The sequence below is a fragment of the Galeopterus variegatus genome, unplaced genomic scaffold (genome assembly GCF_000696425.1).
Source record: "Galeopterus variegatus unplaced genomic scaffold, G_variegatus-3.0.2 Scaffold2408, whole genome shotgun sequence".
Classification (NCBI taxonomy): domain Eukaryota; kingdom Metazoa; phylum Chordata; class Mammalia; order Dermoptera; family Cynocephalidae; genus Galeopterus; species Galeopterus variegatus.
This window is the reverse complement of record NW_007728519.1, coordinates 176,902-200,863: the sequence shown is the minus strand read 5'-3', so window position 1 is coordinate 200,863 and position 23,962 is coordinate 176,902. Positions and strand designations below refer to the sequence as shown.

Sequence of the window (23,962 nt, the reverse complement as noted above, 5' to 3'; positions counted from 1 at the left end):
AAACCCCCCCCCCCCCCCGCAAAGAACTTCTGGAAACAAATAACAGGAACTGAATTATATTATTAGTATCCTTCTAAATATACCATGAGACAACCTCCTAGCTAAAAGCAAAGAGCTCATCAAACACCCCAGCTGAAAAAGAAAGTTTCAAGTAGAAGCTCAGCTTCCAACATCAATACAATGACTTCATTAGTATACATTTCTGCCATCTGGTTTTTGGTTTTAAAAATACATGCACAGAAGAGTAAGAGTGATTTAATATGTATAGTCTCATCAAATGTCTCAATGTTGGAGCAGTTTGGTAAAAATGATAGTTTCAACTGAGTGATACTGCTGCAGTAACATTTTCATGTAATTTCCTCTCTAAGAAATAAAAGGATGAAAAGGTCACTTGAGGTATTTTTATTTAATAGAAATAAAGCATTTAGAGAAAGTCCAGTGTTCTTTTCACTACACCACAGGTACCTCTGAAAGGACATAGACTTTCAGGCAACAGATAGAGGCTTAAATAGGAAAATGAAATCACAGGTTTTTTGGAGGGTCCAGGCAGGTATCCCGAAATGAGAAAGGTCAAATTTAGGAGGCTTCATAGATACGGAATCACAATATTCAAGCTAGGAAAGACCTTAGAGTTTCCTAAAACAAACTTTTGGCTTTCTTGGACCCATACCTTTGTCTGTATAACTCCTACCCAGTGATTGAAGCTAAGCAAAAATGCTACTTTCAGTGCAAGGTCTTCTGAATTTTCCTGTCTTCCCAGAACAAAGTCTACCATTTTCCTATTTCCTATAACATCCTGTTTATACCTTTGTTTTCATACTCATCACATCATATCATTATAATTATTTACATAAACTCTTTAAGGATAGTGGCCATCTTTTATTCATTTTTAAATCTTCACTGTTTAACACAGTGCCTGAAACTTAATAGAAGCTCAATAAAGGTTTTTGAGTGAATGAAAAAAACAAAGAAAACACACAAATAACGGTCCTATTCTTTCCTGGACTAGTAAAATCACATCGGGGGTATTAAATTTAGTTCTGGGAGCTATACTTTGAGAGAGAGAGGGCAAATCACTCTAAATGATGACCTAAGGGTAAAGAGATCTAAAACGATATCACCTAAGAACCAGCTGAAGGAACAATGAACATTTAGCATGAGTAAGAAAGCAGTCTCAGAGCCATTTCCTCACCTATCCATCCAATAAACACTCATAGTGTGTTTCTAAGCACTGTGCTGGGTGCTAGAGATACAACCATAATCAAAATATCATCCTTTCTATCACAGAGCTTCAGTATACTTAGAGACAGAAATTAAATAGTCAATTTTAATATCCTGTGATAAGTGCTACACGTGGAGAGACAGAGGCACTACAGGAGCACCTAGAGGGTTTGTGGAAGGCTTCCCAGAGGAGGTAACCTTTAGGCTTCTAAGCTAAAGTGTAAAAGGATAAGTAGGAGCCAGTCAAAGAGAAATGAAACTCATTTTTTGTTTGTTTCAGACAGAAAGAAAAGCATGTTTACAGCCCCAGAGTGAGAAAAAGCAGTTCTAAAAACTGAATCTTTTGGTATAGCTGCTGGGTAGAGTTTAAAGAAAAAGTAGTTTAGAAAAGAAGTTGTGGATAAAGGCCTCATACACCAGGTTAATGAAAAGAGGAAGCATTGGAGGGTCTGTGTCATTCTGGCTGCAATGTGAAGAATGTACTGGAGGTGGGTAAAGCTGGAGGAAGGAAGACTAGTTAGGAAGCTGTTCTAATAATCTAAGTATGAGATGATGGTGGCTTGAACTAGTAACATAGCAGAGTTGCAGTGAGAAGGCAGAACCCTAGAGCTACTTTCGAATAACCAAAGGGCAGTAAGTGAAAGACAGGCTAAACCTGTTCCATGCGGCCCTAAATATTAGAAATATGACTAATAGATATTATAAATAAATAAATCTTGGCCCAATAAATATCTGTCTAAATATGAAGTAAGTTACCTGGGGAAGTTGAAAGTCCCCAACAACTTGAAGAGTTCAGGATAAGACACTTTATAAGAAATTTAAAATGTTGGATTTTGAAATGCTGGGCTAGTGTAAATTATTTTAAGGTCTTTTTCAACTCTGTGATTCCACAAACCTATTGGATTTTATTTCATTTTGATATTTGGGGCTACTCGCTATGCTCGATGGGAAAAATGAAATATGTAAGATTAACTTATATCTGAGGAGATACCTGTGCTACCAACATTCTCATGAGGAAAAATATGTTCTCAAATTTTAACATCACTTAATAACTTATATTACTTTATGGAAACTGAGTATCCCTGTTTTACAACTCTCTGTCAGCCAACAGGTTGTTTACAAGACCTTAAGTTGTTATTGAACTACAATTGCTACTGTCATTCATATTAGAGACAAAAGTAAAAACAGCAGCAGCTATTACTGAGTGTCTTCCATTTGCCTGCATTGTGCCAGGCTATGCTCAGTATTGCCCATGTTCATTATAACCTGCAAAGTAGGTTTTATTCCCATTTTAAAGATGAGGGAATAGGCTCAGAAAGATAAAGTGATTTGCCATAAGTAACAAAACTGGTGAGAATAGGAATTTGAACCAAGGCCTGTCTGTCTCCTACATCCATTCTTTTTCCACCACACATAAACACCTTAGAAAGCTTGAGGAAAGTTTTAAGGAATAATAAAAATAACTCATTTGTTTACCAAGTGCCAGGCACTTTTACCTGCATTATCTCATTTCATTCATTTCTTCAGCTCACATTCATAAGAATGCTTCACTTCAAAGAATGTCAGAAGATTTGACTTAGAGTACAGTCTGAGTATAGCTGCTGAACAGAATGAAAATCATAATAATCCTTCAAAGTTGAAAAGTATTTGAGAGTTTTTAAGATGTTTTCACATCCATTATGTCATGTAATCTTCACAAACAACTCTGTGAAGCAGGCAGAATGGGATTATTATCCCCATTTCACAAATCAGAAAACTAAAGGTCAGAGTTGGCTCTCAAAAAAACCAGAAGTTCTGACTCCTAATCTGGTATTCTACTATTTTATGTTATCTTCTGTGTCAGTGGGCAATGGAAAGTAATACGTTATAAGGAGAAAAGGCAAGAGGAAGCAAATTGACAATAATAGATAGAGCTGAACACATGAAGTTGCAGTAACAAAATACACCAAAACACTTGAACAAAAATTGATAAAGTTATCAGGATATCAATATTATGTAACATGTAGAAGGATTTAAGGACTCTAAAACATTAAAACTAATGTTTATGCAGAAAACTTGGAAGCTGATTGAGAAATGTTAGTATTAGTTTTATTCCTCAATCCTAGTCCCGAAGTATAGCAGGGATAAAAACCAAGTGCAATATCAGTCTGACTTGTTACTTGGTAATATTTTAATTTTTCAGTTTTCATTTAGTTAAACAATTTAGAAAATTTTTAGGTTTAATTTCAGTTCAACTTATTTTATCATTAATTTCTTTTGGGAAGATCCCACTAAACTCTGATTTATGGAAGGTGGGGGTTTGTTTCAGTTTTGGATTCAGTGAATTAAGAAGTTACTTCCAGTTTGGTTCAGTCCCTATTCCTCCCTGCACGCAATGTAATTAACCACATCCCCTACCTTTCTGTTAGCCTGGTCTGTGGACTCCTGACAAGGAGGACTTGACAAGACAACTGAGATGAATTACATGGGTTAATTAGGCAGACAAGAGCACAGGATTCACTGGTTTATGAGATATAGATACATGGAAGTCTTTTCCTAGTTGATTAAAACTGGTTCCAATGTAATCCCTGGTTTAGTAATTACCCTTATTCAACAGAAACGCAAGAAAAATATCTTACCTAGCTCCAGGATGTCAGCAGCTTCTATTAAAGAAAAAAAATGTTATAGTATAAGTTATCATGACAAACATACCAAAATGATAGAAAGGTGAAATTCTGGAGTAAAATAGGGGCTTGAGAGTTTGTCTAGTCCAATTTTCTCATTTTAAAACATACTGAGTTTATTAGTAATAGTTATGGAAGCACACTACCCAATTTATTTTGCCTTATTCCCATGCCTAAACTCATAAAAACTATGGAAATCCAGAGAAGCTAAGCAACTGGGTCTAAAACTATGAAGCCAATTTGAAATTATTTATACTCAGAACGTAAGTTTTCTGGTCTCCAGCTCAAAACAAAACATTGCTTTTGACAGACGCCTCTATAAATGATAATATTTGCTTTTTCTTTAACCAAGAATTGACTGTAAACTCAGACCTCTAAGAACAAAGGTTTTATGGTAAGAGATACCAAATAAAAAGTTTACATGCTAAATAGAGTTTTTTTTTTTCCTTACCTTGATATTGGGATGCAGAATCTGACAGGTGACCATATTTGTGTTTTCTATCATTCCAATCTATTACTGCAGGAAAAGAGAAAATAGTCACGTGTAAAGAAAATACAAGATTTAATACTTCTACAATTTGGCAGTATGTATTAATAGTTTTTAATACAGAAATTCACTTCTGAGATTCTATTCTAAGGAAGTAATCCAAAATAGAGAAAAAAGGTCTTATTTAAAAAGCTTTAGCACTGTTTATAGTAACAAAAGGGCAGAAGAAACACCTAAATGTTCAAAACAGAAGGCTGATTAAGATTTGACAATACAATCACTTGACAAAGTATTTTGCACCTGTTAAAATTTTTACAAAGGCTAAAGAACAAAAGGGAAAATGTTTAATTTATAATGTTAATAGGTAAAATATGGGAACAAAAATTACATTCATGAAAAATCAAAACCAGGTAAAAAACTGAGAACAATGAGCACCCCTACTATGGGCTGAATTGTGTCCTTTAAAATTTCATGTTGAAGTCCTTATTCCGTAGTACCTCAGACTGTGACTATATTTGGAGATAGAGTCTTTAAAAAGGTAATTAAGTAAAAATGAGATCATTACAGTGGCTCCTAATTCAAAATAACTTATAAGAAAAGGAAATTTGGACATAGACAAGTACAGAGAAAAGACGATGTAAAGACATAGGGAGAAGGTGGCCATCTATATGACAAGGAGAGATTCCTCAGAGGAAACCAATATTGCTGACACCTTGATCTTGGACTTCTAGCCTCCAGAACTGTGAAAAAATTAATTTATGTTGTTTAAACCACCATGTCTGTGGTCTTTGTTGTAACAGCCCTAACAAACTAATACAACTCCCCAAAATTATCCCTAGAAAAAGACGGAAGTAAACATGGAAATATAAACAATTGGTTGTCTTTGGGTGGTGGTACTGGATTCCTCCCTTTCTATTTTCTAATCATATATATTTTCAATTTTTTTTATAAAGAGGATACATTACTATACAATGGGAATGTATTTTCCTTGTTTGAAAATTTAGATTCAGCTACTGACTCTACCACTTTCTCACCCATTGTGTCTTCACTTCTCTTCTTACGCAGCTCAGATTCCAAGGTCTTTCATTAAAATCATTCCCTGATACTCTTAACTCCCTCCCACTGTTTTTTTTTTTTTTTTTGTCAAATTTGCCTAGTTTGTTTCTAGAAGAGATTAACATTTGAATCTGTAGAATGAGAAAAGAAGTTTGCTTTCACCAGTGTTGGTAGGCATCATCCAATCCACTGAGGGCTCAAATAGAACGAAAAGGTGGACGAAGGGCGAATTCTCTTTGGTTTCTTTAGCTGGGACACCCATCTCCTGCCCTTAAGCACTGGAGCTCCACCTCGGACTCCAGGACTTACACCAGTGCCCTCCCCCTTCCTCACTGGTTTGCAGGCCTTTAGACCCTGAGTGGGAGTTACACCATCAACTCCCCTGGTTCTTAGGCTTTCAGACTTGGACTAAATTCACCAGTTTAGAGACAGTACGTCAAGAGACTTAGCCTCCATAATCACGTGAGCCAACTCCCATAATAAATCCATCCATCTATCATTCTCTTATTGTTTCTGTTTCTCTTACAGAGTCAAAGTGAGCATTTAAAACATAAAACTGATCATGTCATTCCTCTGCTTAAGGACCTCCAATAGCCTCCCACTGAGTTAAGGGTGCCTTACAAAGCCATGCAGGATCTGGCTCCTGCCACTTCTGTAATCTTGTCTGTTATGACTTCTCCATTTTCCATTACACTCAGCCACATTGGCCAGTGTCCCACTCCACGTGTTTGCCTTCTCTCCTAGTTTGATGTCCCCTGTCTTTCTAGAATCTGGCCATGTCTGTCTCCTCCAAATCATTAATAGAGATTAGAAACTAGATCAGGCTTGAAACTTACTGACAGAGACAAAAGATATTGGGGGATCATAATTAAATTTAAGCTTAAAATTGTTCACAATTTTTTATAATTAGAAAGTATGTATTCTTAAAAATTAAGCATTATATATGTATATATATATATATTCCATTTATATACAAGCTTTTAGTTGTATATTGTTTAAGTAAGGATGAGCTACCAGTATACACAAAACTGATTCAAGGAAGCCATGATAAATAGAAACCAGACTATAAGAACATCAATAAAACAATATTCAAAAGCAATCAAGGGCCAGCCCCGTGGCTCACTCAGGAGAGTGCGGTGCTGGTAGCGCTGAGGCCACGGGTTCGGATCCCATATAGGGATGGCCGGTGTGCTCACTGGCTGAGCGTGGTGCTGAGGGTTGCGATCCCCTTACCAATCAAAAAAAAAAAGGCAATCAATGCAATTTCAAAAAAAAAATTCCAGTGAAAAGAAGGAACAAAAGTCAGACTCAATGGTGAGGCAAAATGAACAAAATAACAAACAATTGGGCAGAAAGGCATCAAATAAGGTTCAACTCAAGACAATGAAAAAGTAACTTCTGAGGAGAAATATTGTGAACTCCTGGCACAAACTAGAGGAATCTGGAAAATAGCACACAAGGAAGAAAAGGAGGGAACGACTACATTACAAAATTTATAAAGTATTGCCATAAAAAAATCAGTGGATTAAGTAACTGCCACTGTATCACTTCCTAAATAAAGAGAATACAGTATCTAATAGAATTTCACACACAAAAAGGAGCTAGTCACCTATAATTTTTCAAAGCATTCTAAGAATAATGGCCATGTTTTAGAGTATATTATGATATGTAATTACTATTTAACAACCAGTTTTATTCCTTTTTCCTGGACAATATCTTTCTTCGCTTATAAATAATCCCTATCCCAGTTAGCAGTAACAAATCAGAAACTTGGAATTCCCCTTAATTCTCTGCTCTCTGTTGCCATCCAAATCCTATCAGTTATCCAATTCTGTCAGTCCCACCTCTAAAATGACCGCTTCCTCTCTTCCATCTGCTCTGCTACTATTCTGAGTTAAAAATTTCATTATCTCTCACCTTGACCAAGAAAAAGTTACTTAATTCCTGTGTCTAGTCTCACTCTTTTCCAATCCATACATCAGCATTATTTTTCTAAAATACGGATAAAACATGTCACTGTCCACAATTAAAAGTCTTCAAGGATCAAGCCCTTAAATGTATTCAAACCTATCCAAACACACAATACTCCTTCATACCTCTGGACCTTTTCCTTTTCTCTATTTAGAAGATTCCTATTTATTTTTCAAGGTACAGGACAAATGTTATAGCTTTCTGGTAACACCCACCAAGCAGAGTACTAGCTATACTTCCTACCTTTATGCCTGTCACAATGTCGGAGCTAACTACTACTAAGCCATTTTGTATTCCTGGATCTTGGCACACAGCAAGCAGTCAAAAAGAAAAACAAAACACACAAAAATTTGTCTTTCTACCAAACTCAGAAACAGTTATGCAATAAGAGAAAAATTATACATATTAAGAAGTCAATATTTCAATGCATGTTCTCATCAAAACAACTGTGACAGAGTTCTTTGATATTTACATATAGAAGCAACTAAGGTTAGATATCAATTATTCATGTTAATGAAGAATAACAAAACAGATAATCTAAAACTGCAGGTAATATAAAAGTTATTTGTATTTAGTTTCAGAATATGTTATTTTTTTCCACTACAGATTCACTATTTGAATTAAGCTTTACCTATGCTAATATTAAAAATGAAACTGCTATTGTTAAATGGGTACAGATTTCAGTTTTGCAAGATGAAAAAAGTTCTAGAGATGGATGATGGTGATGGTTGCACAACAATATGAATGTCCTTAATGTCACTGAACTGTACACTTAAAAACTGTTAAAGTGGTAGATTTTATGTTCTGTATATTTATTATAATTTTTTTAATTAATTAATTTTAAAAAGTGAACTTGAATTTCTGGGATATCAGGGTGGAAGCAAGCTCAGGGGCTGCTGCACTGTTTCCATTTCAAATTCAACTTATACCTACAATTACCATAACACCAGGCCCAGTGTCAGGCATTTTCATAGTTTTGGGGCCTTTTTTGTGGCTGGTCAGTATGAGGTTCCAAACTGTTGTCATTGGTGTTATGTTTTTTTTTTTCCTAGTGGCTGGCTGGTACAGCATTTTCACATATATCATTTCAATATTATCAATATCTTTTTACAAATGAGGAATCTGGGGCGCAGTAAGTTTAAGTGCCATGGAGGGGAAGGATTGGTCAGGCAACAGCAATGAAAGACAGATAGTAATCGTCCACAAAGAGTGTAAATCCACAAATAAAAAACTGAATTAAAGTAATTCCCTAAAGCCTGCTTATGTAGATTAATTCATTCAACGAATATTCATTATCTGCTATTTGTCAGTCATGATTCTCGGCACTGGAGATATATCACCGAACAAAACAGATAAAAAAAAATCCCTGCTTCAGCTTACATACTATTGGGGTGCTCACCAGAGATTTCACAAAATGTGGTCTGTTTTGATTGCATTTGAAAAAGCATTAATTCCAGGGAGGCAGATGTGAGAGAGACTTTCTGGCAATGGAAACTGTCCCGTGGAAGATGGATTATTCATCCCCTAAAATGTATAAGCAGAAATGCTGGATGACCATTTGTCACCCAAAATGGCTGAAACTTTTCCAACCTGAGAGAGAACTCATGGGTTAGAAAGGGAGTGAACTAGATAAACTTCTAAGATCCTATTCAACTTTGAAATTCTTTACTAAGTACCAAACAATATTATGGAGGCTAAGAGAGCAGCAATGTATCCAAATCTTGTGTGTGTGTGTGTATTCCTGCTTGAGCACATGTATATATCCTGATTATGAACTACTTATCAGTATAGATTACATCTTATTCTCCTTTGTATTTCACATATCTAGGTCAATGAAACAAATGAAAAAATGCAATGTCATAGATTTAAAAGGCAGTGGATCATTTCCTACCGCACTCTAACCAACTGAGCTAACAGGCCAGCCCCCTATTAAATCTTGTTCAATTTGACATTCAAATTCCATTTCCAACTTACTATTTATAAAATAACCCTCTAAACCATTGTTATTTCCATACTGAAATGACACTCATTTGTATTTTAAGCAAAAATTCTTTGATTACATATAGGTTCCAGCCCTGTGCTAGGTTTCAAAAAATAATAAGGAACTCTCTCTTCAGTCTTGAAAAGTGAGAAAGATACACAAATAAATGTGATAAAGTATTATAGACGCTACATTAAAAGTAGGTATGAAGGCTCAGAAGGAACAGGAGAGGGGAGGAGCCAGTCAAGGAATGGGAAGAAATGACTTTATGGAAAAGATGACATTTGAATTGAGTCTTGGGGAAGGTGCAATGCGAAAAATATACCACAGAGAGGGAATAATGTAAAGAAAGAAATGATGCCATAAAGTACTATATTAGAGCTGCTCTGTCCCATATGGTAGCTACTAGCCACATGCAGCTATTGAGCACTTGAGATGTGACTGAGGAAGTGAATACTTAATCTTGTTTAATTTGTATTAAATTAAATTTTAAAAACTAAACTCAGTGCTCAGTGCAGTTACTGAGAAAACTTTTAGGTATATTTGGAACAAAACTGGGTATGTGAATCTACTTTTTCAACTACAAATTTTTTGAAATCTAAATACAGATCAAGTATTTCTGATAAAACTTAGTATCTGAATTGAGATGTGCTATAAGTGTAAACCACACACCAGATTTCTAAGATTTTTTCATTATATATTTTTATATTGGTTACATGTCAAAATAATATTTTAGATATGCTAGATTAAATAAAATATATTATTAAGTTAATTTCCCTTCCCTTTTTTTTTGGTGGCTGGCCAGTACAGGGATCTGAACCCTTGACCTTGGTGTTACCAGCACCATGCTCTAATCATGTGAACTAACTGGCCAGTCCACCCCTGTTTCTTTTTACTTTTTTAAATGTGGCTACTGGAAAATTTTAAACTGTCTATGTGGTTTGCATTGTATTTCTACTGGACAGTGCCATGTTGGACAACTGCAGTTCAGTGTGGTGGGGCATAAGGCATGTAAGAGTGTGTGATAAGAGAAGTAAAAAGTGGTCAATATCAGTGGCCATATTTTTTACTATAATGGAGAAAGCAGATCTACAATAAACAAGAAGAAGCCAATGGGCAGAGAAGAGCAGAGGTGAGAGATGGAGGAGTGAATATACTAATGGCTTATGGGTCCTTGGATCTAGAGGCCCAATCCATTCTTTATTTCCATGTGGCTTGGTTGTTCAACTTCCCTAGTAATTAAAAGAATCCTAACTATTTCAGATGTCATGGCAGAACAGGCTTTCGAGAAACTATAATTTCAGTGTCAAGTAAAAGAGCAAGCTTGACTTAATCCCATACAAATCATCGCTAAGCAAAGAATAAAAAAGGGATAAGACACAGTGAACTAGAATCCTATGCTTAAACATAAAGAAATTTTCTCTTTTTTTGATAAGATTCCTAATTTCCATAAAACTCAAATATGATTTAGAATCTAGATCCTGATGTTTATATTTTTTTCTAATAAATTCAACCGATACTATTAAAAAGTCACTATAAAAATGGCAAACATATCTTTCTAGAAATGGCTATAAGTTTTAGTGACACTTAAGTAGGATAAAGTGTCTAGCATTATGCCTAATTCAGAGAACAAATACATTAAATAATATGTTTTTCTTTCTTTCCTTCCTTAATAATAATCTCTAATATGGCCAAACTTTAAAAAGCAAAACATCCAACCCCTTCTCCCAACCTGGAATATTCGTACTAATGACAAAAATGATATCATGGCTATAAAGAAAAGGACAATGAGGTGCCTCATTAGTAATGAGGAATTCTTAAATTCAGTCTTTGCTAGGTCTCTTTAACCCTCTTACCTCAAGGATAGGGTAAAAAGATACTTACCACTAGGCTGCATAGTCAATGGACTCAAAACCGGTCAAGGAGTTAAGAGGTTTCAGATTTATCCCTGGTTCCACCAACACCTTGCTCTGACCTCTGACAAGTCAGTTTCTCTATATGTTAATTTCTCCATCTGTAAAATGGGGGAGGACACTTATTACCCTGTAAAGTTCTAAGACCTTTAATTATTAACAAATTAGGCTACATTATAAGAAAAGTAGACATTTAGATACAAATTTTTTGCTATTCGACTATCTCAGGGAAGGTACATCACAGCAAGTACCACAGGTTTGATTTAACTAAGCCTCTATATTCATTGAAATAAAGAATACAGATATTTGCTACATTTGTTTCCATCCAAACATTGAATATAAACATAGTTCCAACTAATTGGGTTAAGTATGAAAATCAAAAGATATTAAAAACCCATTAACATGGTATTATGGACTGAACTGTATTCCCCTCCCCGCCGAATTCCCATGTCATATGTTGAAGCCCTCACCCCCAATGTGACTGTATGTGAAGACAGGGCTTTTAAAGAGGTAATTAAAGTTAAATGAAGTCATAAGGATGGGGCCCTAATCTGACAGAATTGGTATACTTAAAAAGAGGAAAAGACACAAGAAATATCTCTCTTCTGTCCACAGCAAAAGGACACAGAGAGAAGATTTAATCTGCAAACCAAGGAGAGATACCTCACCAAAAGCCAGTCTTGCTGGCATCTTGATCTTGAACTTCCAGCCCCCAGAACTGTAGCAATATAAATTTTTATTGTTTAAGCCACTCAGTCTGTGTATTTTCTTACAGCAGCCCAAGCACATGGTCACAGAATTAATGAGACTGTCCAATTCTTTGAGGGTATTTTGGTTCCCCTAAAGAATTTTCACTCTTCTTCCCTTACCATAGTCTGAGTAGTGGTAAAGTAAAACAAAACAAAATAAAAGCAAAATGAAAAATGCTGAATTTGAAATTAAAATTTTATCCTGGTTTGAATCTCAAGTCTATTTCCCCTTAAAGACTATTTTCTCTTTAAGACGTTAGGCAAGTTAAAAAAAAAAAAAAAAAAAAAAAGACTTTAGGCAAGTAAGTTAACTACACTGAACCCCATTTTTCTTATCAGTAAAATGGGAATGATTATCCCAATGTTACTTGTTTCACTGCGTTGTTGTAAAGAACAAATGAAAAAATACCTTTAAAAGTGTATAATGCAGATAAAGATTATTTAAAAAATATTGCCGTTCACTACCTTTCTCACAGAAAAAACTCAGATCCCGAGTAATACAATTTACTCATAAAAAGGACATTATAATGTCCTGTTACTAGTCCCTGAAGATTCTACTGTTTATAATCTGAGTAGCTACTCTACAGAATATCTGCTAAAGGGCTGGCCCGGTGGCGCACTGCTACAGTGCGCCGACACGGCACCGAGGTTTGCGATCCCGTTGCTGGTCCCGGTCTGGTACGGGTGTGACACTGAGGGTTGCGATCCGTTGCCGGACACGAAAAAAGACAAAAAAAAAAAAAAAAAAAAAAAAAAAAAGAATATCTGCTAAAATTACTTCTACTTTTAGCTTCCTTTCACTGTTGAATGGGAACTTTAAAAATTATGGTAATAATATCTTCTCGGGGGAAGTGAAAATGCCTGTATTTATTCCAAAAAACACTAATGAAGGCTGGCTGGTTAGCTCAGTTGGTTAGAGTGCAGTGTTGCAACACCAAGGTCAAGGGTTCGGATCCCTGTACCAGCCAGCCACCAAAAAACAAAACTAAACAAAAGACGCCTATGACACTAAGGAGCTGGAAGAAGAAAAGTAATCTGAATCATCAAAATGGATGTTCAGAGCCCTGAAACATTAAGAGAATAGTCTCTGAAACACCCTAGAAAATGCATCCTCTTTGATTTCTGAGAAAAGAGCAGAGACCACTAATATCTAAAGCAGTGCTGTCCAGCATTCTGTGATAACAAAAATGTTCTATATCCAATTTGTTCAATGGGTACACATTAGCCACACATGGCTACTCAGCACTTGAAACGTGCTACTGCATTTTTAATTGTATTTAACTTTTATTAAATTTAAATAGACACATGTGGCTAGTGGCTACTGTATTTGATAGTGCAGATCTAGGGAAGGTAAAGATTCTGATTTTTCTGGAAATCCATGAAAGAAGGATAATATGTAGCAGAAAAAGCTACAAGGTCATGAAAGCATTCTTTCAAAATGTGATAAAACAAACACAACAGGCCACTTCTTGAAGCAAGAAGTGGAAAGAATTCTTCATACAGTATGATATTAAGAAAAAATTCAGTTAGGGCCGGCCCAGTGGCGTACTGCTACAGTGCACCGCTTGGGAGCGCGGCGGCACTCCCGCCGAGGGTTCGGATCCCACGTACAGACCAGCCGCTCACTGGCTGAGCGAGGTGCGGGCGCAACACCGAGGGTTGCGATACCGTTGCCGGTCCCGGTCCGGTCCAGGCGTGACACTGAGGGTTGCCGGTCACGAAAAAAGACAAAAAGGAAAAAAAAAAAAAGAAAGAAAAAATTCAGTTATAAATTATCACTCTTATATTAATAATAACATTATTAGCATTATATAGCTATCATTTTTATGATTTTATTTTTATCATTCTGTGTGTCAGATATGGTGCTAAGTATTTCAATGACACCATCTTATTGAATCTTCACAACTTAGCATGGTATCATCACCCCTTTTTACCAATGAGGAAATGATATGCAGAAAGGTTGAGTAACTGTATAAAAGGTTACAGTAGAAAAGCCAGAATTGGAACCCTAACTATGCTCTTAACTAAACTGCCTCCTGCTCATGCCATCCCCCTCCCTCCAAAAAACTCACAAAAAGAGACTCTACACATGCTTCAACCATGAAATAGTACAGCTTGGGGAGAACTATAACCATACGTAAATGCAGATATTCTACTTGTTTAGTACAAAGAAAACTGAAGCACTGATGGTTATTAGCTTCATCTGGACATTAGGCAGAGTGTGGGATTTAAAGAGGTAAAACTAGACTAAATGTAGGATGTCCATAGGTATCATGTTTTAAACATTCATAGTGCTTGGAAAATAAAGAGAAATAATTAAGGTTTGCATGCACGAGTAGGGAGGGAGGAATGCTTCCTCCAGAAATGGAAACTGGAAAACAGAAAAAAAGACACATCAAATGTACTTTTGAAAACTCGTTAAGAAAACAGAGAACTCTTTCAGTGTTAGTTAAACCATAATCCTATGCCAATGTGCACAGAGATCAAAATAGAAAAGCTGGGAGCAGAACACCTGCTCACTGTGGTCATGGAGGACAAGCTACAAGGAGACAGGAGACAGAGAACTGGTCTGGGATGTGCCACTTATCAGCCACTCTCTCTTATTAGCAAGTATTCCTAGTGCCTCTCAGCTGATTCTCTCCCTCCAGCTCTCCTTCATTGACTTTTATTTTATTCAGAGATATGTGTGATGTGATATAATATTCCACCAGGATGACCTGCCAGAAGAGTGGGCAGGAGAAGCAAACTAGGTGATCCCTTTCTCAAAGAGAGCAATAAATTCTGTCTCTTCAACATAGCAGATGTGAACAAAGAAGATGCGGCGGATTTCTCCTTGGTCATTGTCCCTCCCTACACTTGCTTTGTAGTAAATACACATCTCTGTGTGTGCATACAGAGAGAAGAACCCCAGAGAACATCAATATTTCCTTTAGCAAGCAAGGCAGCTAGTAATGAATGGCTAATGAAAATGCAGAGAAGGACTGACTCCCTTTTTCCTACAGTTGGTCCTAGTAGACTTCAATTACTTATAATTTTTATGCTTTCAAAAGACTTACAAGGTGTAATCCAGAGCATTAGAGAAGCTGATGCTTTTCAGTATGCTTCTGGTTCATGCTTCTTGAACAGAGTAGTTTAGTGGTTCCAATTGTGTCACATCATACTTCCTGGCAGACATATATGGATCTGATGTCATGAAATAAGTAATGCTGTATCATCATTATTATCATTTCATGCAGTATTTGAAATAAAGGAGATGACAGTCCTGCATGCTCTACTCTCTGCCAGTCACAACACATTGGAGGTACAGTTTTATGTTCAAATCTAGGTCTTATACTCTAAATGAGATACAGGCGCACAATCTCATTTAAAGGAAAGGAACAAGAAGAGTGAGGGTTTAAGAAACTAGGGAAGTTTAACCAGGAGAAGAGAAGACTCAGGGGAAACACAAGAGCTGTTTGAAAATATCTGGAGGGTTCTCATGCAGAGAAGAGATGAGATTTGTTCTACTTGTTCAACATGACCCCCAGGGAGAGAATTAGGACTAGTAAGTGGAAGCTACAGGTAGATAGGCACATTACTAGGAAGAACTTTCTAGTCAGAGGTATACAAAAGTGAAATAAGCTCTCTGAGAAAGAAAAGTGTGAATTTGCCATCACTGAGGTGTAGAAGTAGAAGTAAGATAAATTCTTAGTGAATATATTAAATCATTGGGACGAAGAGGGAGGCTGGACTGGGTAACCTTTAAAGTCTCTTCCAAATACAAGATTCCAAATCTGAGTCCTTGTTTTATCATTACAAACAACACTGTGACGTCAAGTTTTACAGTATGGACAGTGTGTGTGTGTGTGTGTGTGTATAATTCCAATTTTCTCCCTTAAGGCTTACAGAAGTAGGATATGTGGGCAGAAGAAATAACATCCTCTTTTGCTGCTGCTGCTTCTTTCCCTTCTGCTGCTTCATCTACCATTTACTGGCACTGTGGTAGGAACTTTATACACGCTATCTCTAAGGTCCCTTTTAAGTTCTATGATATTGTGAGTCTATGTGGCAATAAAAGCAGGGTCCAGCTGACTTATTTCCTTTGTATCTACTACAACAATTTGGCAGATAGTCTGAATCTCTTCCTTCATTGAAATAATGAATAATGTGTGCCCGCTTTATTTTACACAGTAATACAGTCCTGAAAAGTTAAGTGTAAATGAAATTTTTTTATAAGAAAGTATATTTTGAGTATGTCAAGATGGTTAGTTAGTTAAAAGGAATCTTTATAAAAATAAGTTCAATGTTTATTGCAAAGTAATGTTTTATAAATTTGGATTTTATATATCGGATTTTGTCTTATATCACTTTGTCCAACACTCAAGTTAACCATGTCAAAGTCACACTGGAGCCTTTTCCTTTGTGCTTGGTAATCCGTCTGCTGGTATAACACAGAAGTATAGGTTTGGAAGGAATGTTAAATGTCATTTAGTTTAATGTCTCCTCCTCCCTGTCTCCAACCAACCCAGCCAATGAGACTCTTCTTTCTAACATTCCTACAAAATCTTTGCTTACACTTCCAGTGATAAAGATCCCACACCTCCCCAGGAAGTTCCTTTTATTCTTGGCAGTGGATCTGGACCTTAGGAAAGTGATTCTTAATATTTTTTCTATCTTAATAACCCTGAGGGAATCCCGGCACACTTCCATGAGTAACAATTGTTTTGTATACAACCAAACTTTTAAGAAAGGTTCTCTCTAAAGAGCAAGATGGTGATGGCAGGGCAACTTTCCCTTTTTACCTGGTATACTTCTGTGGCAAAATTTTCATAGTCCATATGTATTACTTTAACATACATACAATATACATACTTTTTTTTAAAAAGTGGTCCAAAGAGATAATTGTTTACCATAGCAGTCATACAAAGTTAAAGAGGAATCAGCACCCTTAAAGAGACAAAACAGAATGAGAGAAAATGGTGTGTATCATGATTTGAAACCTCCACTAATTGTAATATACTTGAGGTGCAGGTGAGTATGTTTTGGGGGGCAGTGTTGGTTGAATGCTCCCTGACTCCTTAAAAGTCACTTCTAATCTCAATCTCGATTGGGTATGACAGTTCTTCAGGTATTTTAAGACAGTTTTCATATGTGCAAGGAAGTTAACTGCTTTCTGGTCTTATCTTCTGGTCTTAAGGTTAAACTCAGTGACAGACTGTATAACATGTCTCATTATATAATGTTATCTGCCTCCTTTTGCCTCCCATTTTGCCTAATCCATAGTATACTCTTCTAACTGGACGTTCTGCCTTCCAACATTACTCTTCTATGATCTGTTCATTTTCTCTTTACCATGTGAGATTGGCACATTTCCTAATTACTTGGACTAAGTACCTTACTCTGAGCTTAAGGATATTTTTGCCAAATATCTCCAGATTTCCCCTCCTCTATTATGAAGACTCTGTAGCCAGACTGCCTGGGTTCAGATTTGGTTTTATCACTTACTAGTTGTATAACCTCAGTGTATTAGTCCGTTTTGTGTTGCTATAACAGAATACTTGGAACTGGCTGATTTATAAAGAAAAACGACATTTATTGCTTACAGTTTCTGAGGCTGGGAAGTCCAAAGTCCATTTGGTGGTGGTGATAGTGATCCAGGGGTCTCACATTGCAAGATGTTGGAAGCAGAAAAAGCAAGAGAGAGAGAGAAAGACAGACTCTTCTCTTCTTTTAAAGCCCCAGAACCATGCCCCTGACCACCATTTTTAATCCATTTACGACTGCACGATCCTACAACCCAATCACCTCTTCAAGGCCCCACCTTACAATTATCATAATAGAATTTCCCACAGTCTTCACAGTCACAGCGGGGGCTAAGTTCCTAATACATAAAACTTGGGGGACACAACACAAGCTTCAATGGGTTTGGGGGGACATAATTCAACCCACTACACTCGGCTAAGTAACTTAATCCCCTGTGCCTCAATTTTCTCATTAGCCAAAATAAAGATAACAGCAATGATCTCATATAGTTGTGAGGATATACATATATACATATATACACACACATATATGTATTCATATGAGATATATATATATATATATATCACTTAGAACAGCACCTGGCACATAGTAGATACTCAATCAATATTAATTTGTACTGTTGCTTCCTTCTCCATCATCACCATCGCCTCCTACTAGTGAGAAAACTATTTTACTATAGGCCCAGGGTGTGTACTTGACAATTTCTTCACAATAGATTTCTATGTTCTCTATTTCTCAATCCAAACAAAACAATTCTTATTTATTTATTTACCTTTTTTAAAATTGGTTATGAATATTCATGGGGTACTAAGTAAATTGTCACCACTCGTGCCTAAGATGTGATGGCCAGATACATCCTGGCAGCATGCTCATTACCACAAATTGCAAAAACAATTCTTAACATTTCATGTCTTCAACATAGCTCTCTCTGACAAACTGGATAAAAGTAGAACTTTCTTACCAAGCATACCTACTACCATGGCCAGTTTTCATTGTGTTATGATGCACACTCATGCTTCATCAATTCATGTTCCTCTTCTTTTCATACCTCTGTTCAAAACCCATCTCCTAAAACAGAGGTTGGAAAACTTTTTCTGTAAAGGGCCAGATAGTAAACATCTTACGTTTTATGGGACATGTGGTCTCTGCTGCAACTACTCAACTCTGCCACTGTAGCATGAAAAGAGCCACAGATAACACATTAACAAATGAACATGGCAATGTTCCAATAAAACTTTATTTACAAAAGCAGGTAGCAGATGGGATTTGGCCTGTGGGTCATAGTTTGCTAACCCCTGACCTAGAAGGAATTGTTCCCTAAATAACTCTACCTGGCTCTGATCATTCTACTTTTCTATCTCAAGTATACACTACATTGTTTTACCTATATTTATAAGCTTCTAGGTATTCTCATGTGGTCAGTCTCCCGCTTAGAATAGTGTATAAATCCTTTAAGGAAAGAGTTGTAACTGTTATTTTATTCATTAAACAAAATGTACCTAAGCCTAGTAATAATGTGTGGTATTAAGGACACAAAGACAAATAAGGCCCAGCCCATGCTGACAAAGAACTCACAGATTTGTAGAAGATAAAGCAGTTCAAATATACAATCATAATGTGATTTTTGCTGTAATGGAGATTTGCTATACAAAGTACTCTGGGAAAACAGGAGGCAATGATTAACTTTGGGGAGCTGAGGAAAGCTTCGCAGAGATGAAGTTGAGCTAGGATTGTTGGAAGAAAAATGAATAGAAATTTTACAAAGAGAATATAGCACAAAGATACTAAGGCATGGAAATTGCTGTGGATAACAGTGTGTGTGGATAACAGGTAGCCGTTTATTATAAATGGAAAGGGATAGGGTAAGCTACAGAGAAAACAGTAACTGTGTGAGATGAGGATAGAAAAGTAGGTGGGAAGCAATTTGTGAAAAACCGTCTTTGCCATACTAAGACAATGGTATATGATATACTGAGGACTTTGCCATCATCCTAAAAATTGTAAGTTAGATATTCAATGTCAAGATCTGATTTATTAACAATATTTATAACCAGAAAGGGGTTTTAATGCTTTTTCATAGCCTTTTACATACATTATTTCCAATGTTTATATAGCTTACATACTTTCATGTCTACTAAATTCTGATACTGATTATGAACTTGTGATGTAGTGAAAAGGATAAGATTTAGAGGCAAAAGATCTAGGACTAAGTTTGCAGTTAATAGTAACAAGATTGTGGTTTGTTTGTGTTTTGGTGATACCAGTTACAAGATTTTAAATAAGTCACTTAATCTGTCACTGTGTCCATAAAACTGGATTAACAACAGTACCTACCTTCACAATATTATTGTGAAGACTACATGAGGCGCCCTAGGGTGATAATAGCTAATAATATTGTATTGTATATTTCAAGATAACCAAAAAAGAGAATCTTGAATGTTATAACCACAAAGAAATGATAAATGTTTAGGTGATAGATATGCTAACTATGTTGATTAGAACATTATACAATATATGCATGTATTGAAACAACAAACTGTACCCCACAAACATGTACAATAAAAAAATTAAAATTTTCAAAAATGGTAAAAAAAAAAAGACTATATGCAATAAGTATGTGAAGAGTACTTTGCAAACTATAAAGAGATATATAAACGACACATGGGATTTGTTAAAACTTCAGGATGAGCTGGCAGGAAAAGATGAAACTTTTTTTTATTCTCTAATTGTGTTTTTGTGACACATACGTTCTCTTTTTCTACTATATATAACTACAGGTTCTGACCTTTCCAAGGATCTGATTTTTGCATGGTATCATCAGCTATACCAAGGAGGAAATCGTTCTTCCTTAGCATGATGAAGAAATCTAGAAGCAAAAGATAGAAAAAAATAGAAATGTGAACTATGTAGATCAGAGGAGTGCAATTAGGTTTTCATTTGAGGAAGCCAGCAGGCCGGATACCCAGACAAGGCTTCCCAAAGGCAGCAATTTGGTTAGGTTTCCAATTTCCAGGAACCTTCCCTCAGCTTTGTGGGTTCAGAAACCTGATTCTCTTCAAAAGGAAATACTCTTGAGGGAAGATCTATAGGTTATCAAACAATGATGGATAAACTAGAATACTAACTTATTAACTTACTATAAGAAATAAAACTGCCATGTGACCTAAAATATTCATTGATGGTTATTCACCAAGGCCATTCAACTCTATAGATGCATTTACACAGAAATCCAAATGAGAACCAGAAGATTTCTTGGGCTGTCTGGAACCAGCGTAAAGGGAGTTATTTGTGCAACCCAGAGGCTGGCAAACCTTTTCTATAAAAGGCCAGACAGTAAATATTTTCAGCTTAGGTAGCCATATGGTCTCTGCTGTAACTTCTCCATTCTTCTGTTGTAGTATGAAAGTAGACATAGACAATACAGAAATGAATGGGCACAGCTGTGTTCCAATAAAACTATAATTTCAAAAAGGCAAAAGCCCTTATGAATATTGATGCGAAAATCCTCAATAAAATATTAGCAAACCAAAATCAGCAGCATAGTAACAAGATTATTATGCACAATTACCAAGTGGAATTTATGCACAGAATGCAAGGATAGTTCAACATATGAAAATCAAACAATGTAAATAGAATGAAGTACCAAAAAACACCCCCACATGATAATCTCATTTGACATAGAGAAAGCATTTAACAAAATTTAACACGCTTTCATAATTAAAAAATAAACTAAGAATAAAAGGAAACTTCCTCAACATAATAAAGGCCATATATGAAAAGCCCACAGGTAACGTTACACTCAGTGATGAAAGACTGAAAGCCCTTCCCCCTAAAATCAGGAACAAGACAAGGATGGTCACTTTTTCCACTTCTTTTAAACATGGTACTGGAAGTTCTAGCCAGAGAAATTATGCAAGAAAAAGAAATTAAAGGCATCCAAATTTAAAAGGAAGAAGTAAAATGATCTCTGTTCATAGATGATATAATATTATATGTAGAAAACCCTAAAGATTCTACAAAAAAGCCATTAGAGATAATAAATGAATTCAGCAAAGCTGCAGGATACAAAGGCAACACACAAAAATCAGTTGCATTTTTACACACTATCAATGGAAAACCTGAAAAAGAAATTAAGAAAATAATGCCATTTAAAATAGTATCAAAAAGAATAAAATACTTAAGAATAAATTTACCCAAGGAGGCAAAAGACTTACACACTGGGGAAGTATAAAACATTGCTGAAAGAAATTAAAAATGACATAGGTAAATAGAAAGACATCCTGTGTTCATGGACTAGAAGACTAATATTGTTAAGATGACAATACTACCCAAAGCAATATACAGATTCAATGCAATCCCTATCAAAATTCCAATGATGTTTTTGCACAAATAGAAAGTGATCCTAAAATTCATATGGAATCTTAAGTGATCCCAAATAGCTCAAACAATCTTGAAAAAGAAGAACAAAGTTGTAGGACTCACACTTCCTGATTCCAAAGCTCACTACAAAGCTACAGCAATCAAAACAGTGTGGTACTGGCATAAGAACAGACATATAGACAAATAGAATACAATAGATAGCCCCAAAATAAACCCTCACATACATGGTAAATTGATTTTCGATGAAGGTGCCAAGACCATTTAATGGGAAAAGATACTCTTTTCAACAAATAGTGCAAATAGTGCTGGGAAAACTGGATATCCACATGCAAAATAATGAAGTTGAACCCATATCTTACACCATATACAAAAAAATTAACTCAAAAGCATCAAAGACCTAAACATAAGAGCTAAAACTATAACAGTCTTAGAAGAAAACACAGGGGAAAATCATCATTGTGTTGGATTTGGCAATGATTCTTGGATGACACCTAAAGCACAGGCAACAAAAGAGAAAATAGATAAGATGGACTTCAACAAAACAAAAAACTTTTGTGCATCAAAGGTCACTGTCATGAGTAAAAAGACAACCCACAGAATGGGAGAAAATATTTGCAAATCATATAGCTGATAATAAATTAATATCTAGAATACATAAAGAACTCCTATAGTTCAACAACAACCAAAAAACCCAAACAACCCAATTCAAAGATGGGCAAAAGACCTGAATAGACATTTATCCAAAGAAGTGTACAGATGGCCAATAAGCACATGAAAAGGTGCTCAAGATCACTAAGCGTTAGGAAAATGCAAATCAAAGCCACAACAAGATACCACTTCACAATCACTAGAATGGCTGTCAAAAAATATATATATATTAAATAACAAGTGTTGGCAGGGATGTGGAGAAATTTGAACACTCATGCATTGCTGGTGAGAATGTAAAATGGTACAGCTGCTGTGGAAAACAGTTTGGTGGTTATGGAGTTTGATTCTAGGTGTTAACTTGATTGGATTAAGCGACACCAAGAAACCTGATAAAGCTATCTTTTTGGATGTGCCCATGAGGGTGTTTCCAGAAGAAATTAGCATAGGAGCCTGAGTGGACTGGGTAGAAAAGATCTACCCTCAATGTGGACGGTAATCATTCAATCTGCTGGAGCTGGGATACACTCTTCTCTCATGTTCATGGACATCAAAGCTCAAGACTCTTCAGCTTTGGGTTCCAGGACTTACACCAAAGGTACCATTGGCTTCCCTAGGTTTGAGGCCTTCAGACTTGGACTGAGCCACACTGCCAGCATCCAGCTTGCAGATGGCCTATTGTGGGACTTCTCCTTCACAAATGCGTGAGCTAATTGCCCTAATAAATCCCCTCTCACACATTTATAACATACCTATTGATTCTGTCTCTCTGGAGAACCCTAATACAATACTTCTTCAAAAAGTTAAATATCGATTATCATATGATCCAGCAATTCCATTCCTAGATATACACCCAAAAGAATTGAAAGCAACATCTCAAACTAATACTTGTACACCAATGTTAACAACAGCATGATTCACAACAGCCTAAGGGAGGAAACAATTCAAGTGTCCATCAGCAAATAAATGCATAAACAAAATGTGGTATATGTATACAAAACGGAATAATATTCAGCATAAAAAGGAATGAAATTCTGATACATGCTACAACATAAATGAACCTTTATAAGCATCATGCTAAGTGAAGAAGCCAGACACAAAAGGACAAATATCATATGATTCCACTTATACTGGGTACCTAGAATAGGCAAATTTATAGAGACAGAAAGTAGAATAAAGTTTACTAGACATAGCTCAGGTGGGGATATTACTGAACGGTTACAGAGTTTCTATTTAGGATGATGAAGAAGTCTGGAGATGGATAGTGGTCAAGGCTATACAACATTGTAAATGTACTTAATGCCTTAAAATGGCAATTTTAAGTCAGGTATACTTATTTTGCCACATAAAAAAAATAGGCAACAGGTGGATAT

General features: G+C 36.0%; 1 protein-coding gene across 1 annotated transcript in view; it reads right to left on the bottom strand.

Annotated features, from left to right (window-relative positions):
• The window catches only part of SCMH1 (sex comb on midleg homolog 1 (Drosophila)), a 70,298-nt gene extending 49,866 nt beyond the window's left edge, over positions 1-20,432 (bottom strand). Inside the window, exons 1-5 of the mRNA XM_008581620.1 lie at positions 20,350-20,432; positions 18,526-18,632; positions 11,264-11,393; positions 4,336-4,401; positions 3,840-3,863 (exon numbers count right to left, since the gene is read on the bottom strand). Of these exons, the coding sequence (XP_008579842.1) occupies positions 3,840-3,863; positions 4,336-4,401; positions 11,264-11,276 (103 nt within the window). The 5' untranslated portion in view covers positions 11,277-11,393; positions 18,526-18,632; positions 20,350-20,432. The remainder of the gene's footprint in view (positions 1-3,839; positions 3,864-4,335; positions 4,402-11,263; positions 11,394-18,525; positions 18,633-20,349) is intronic.
• Between the last annotated feature and the right edge of the window lie 3,530 nt (positions 20,433-23,962).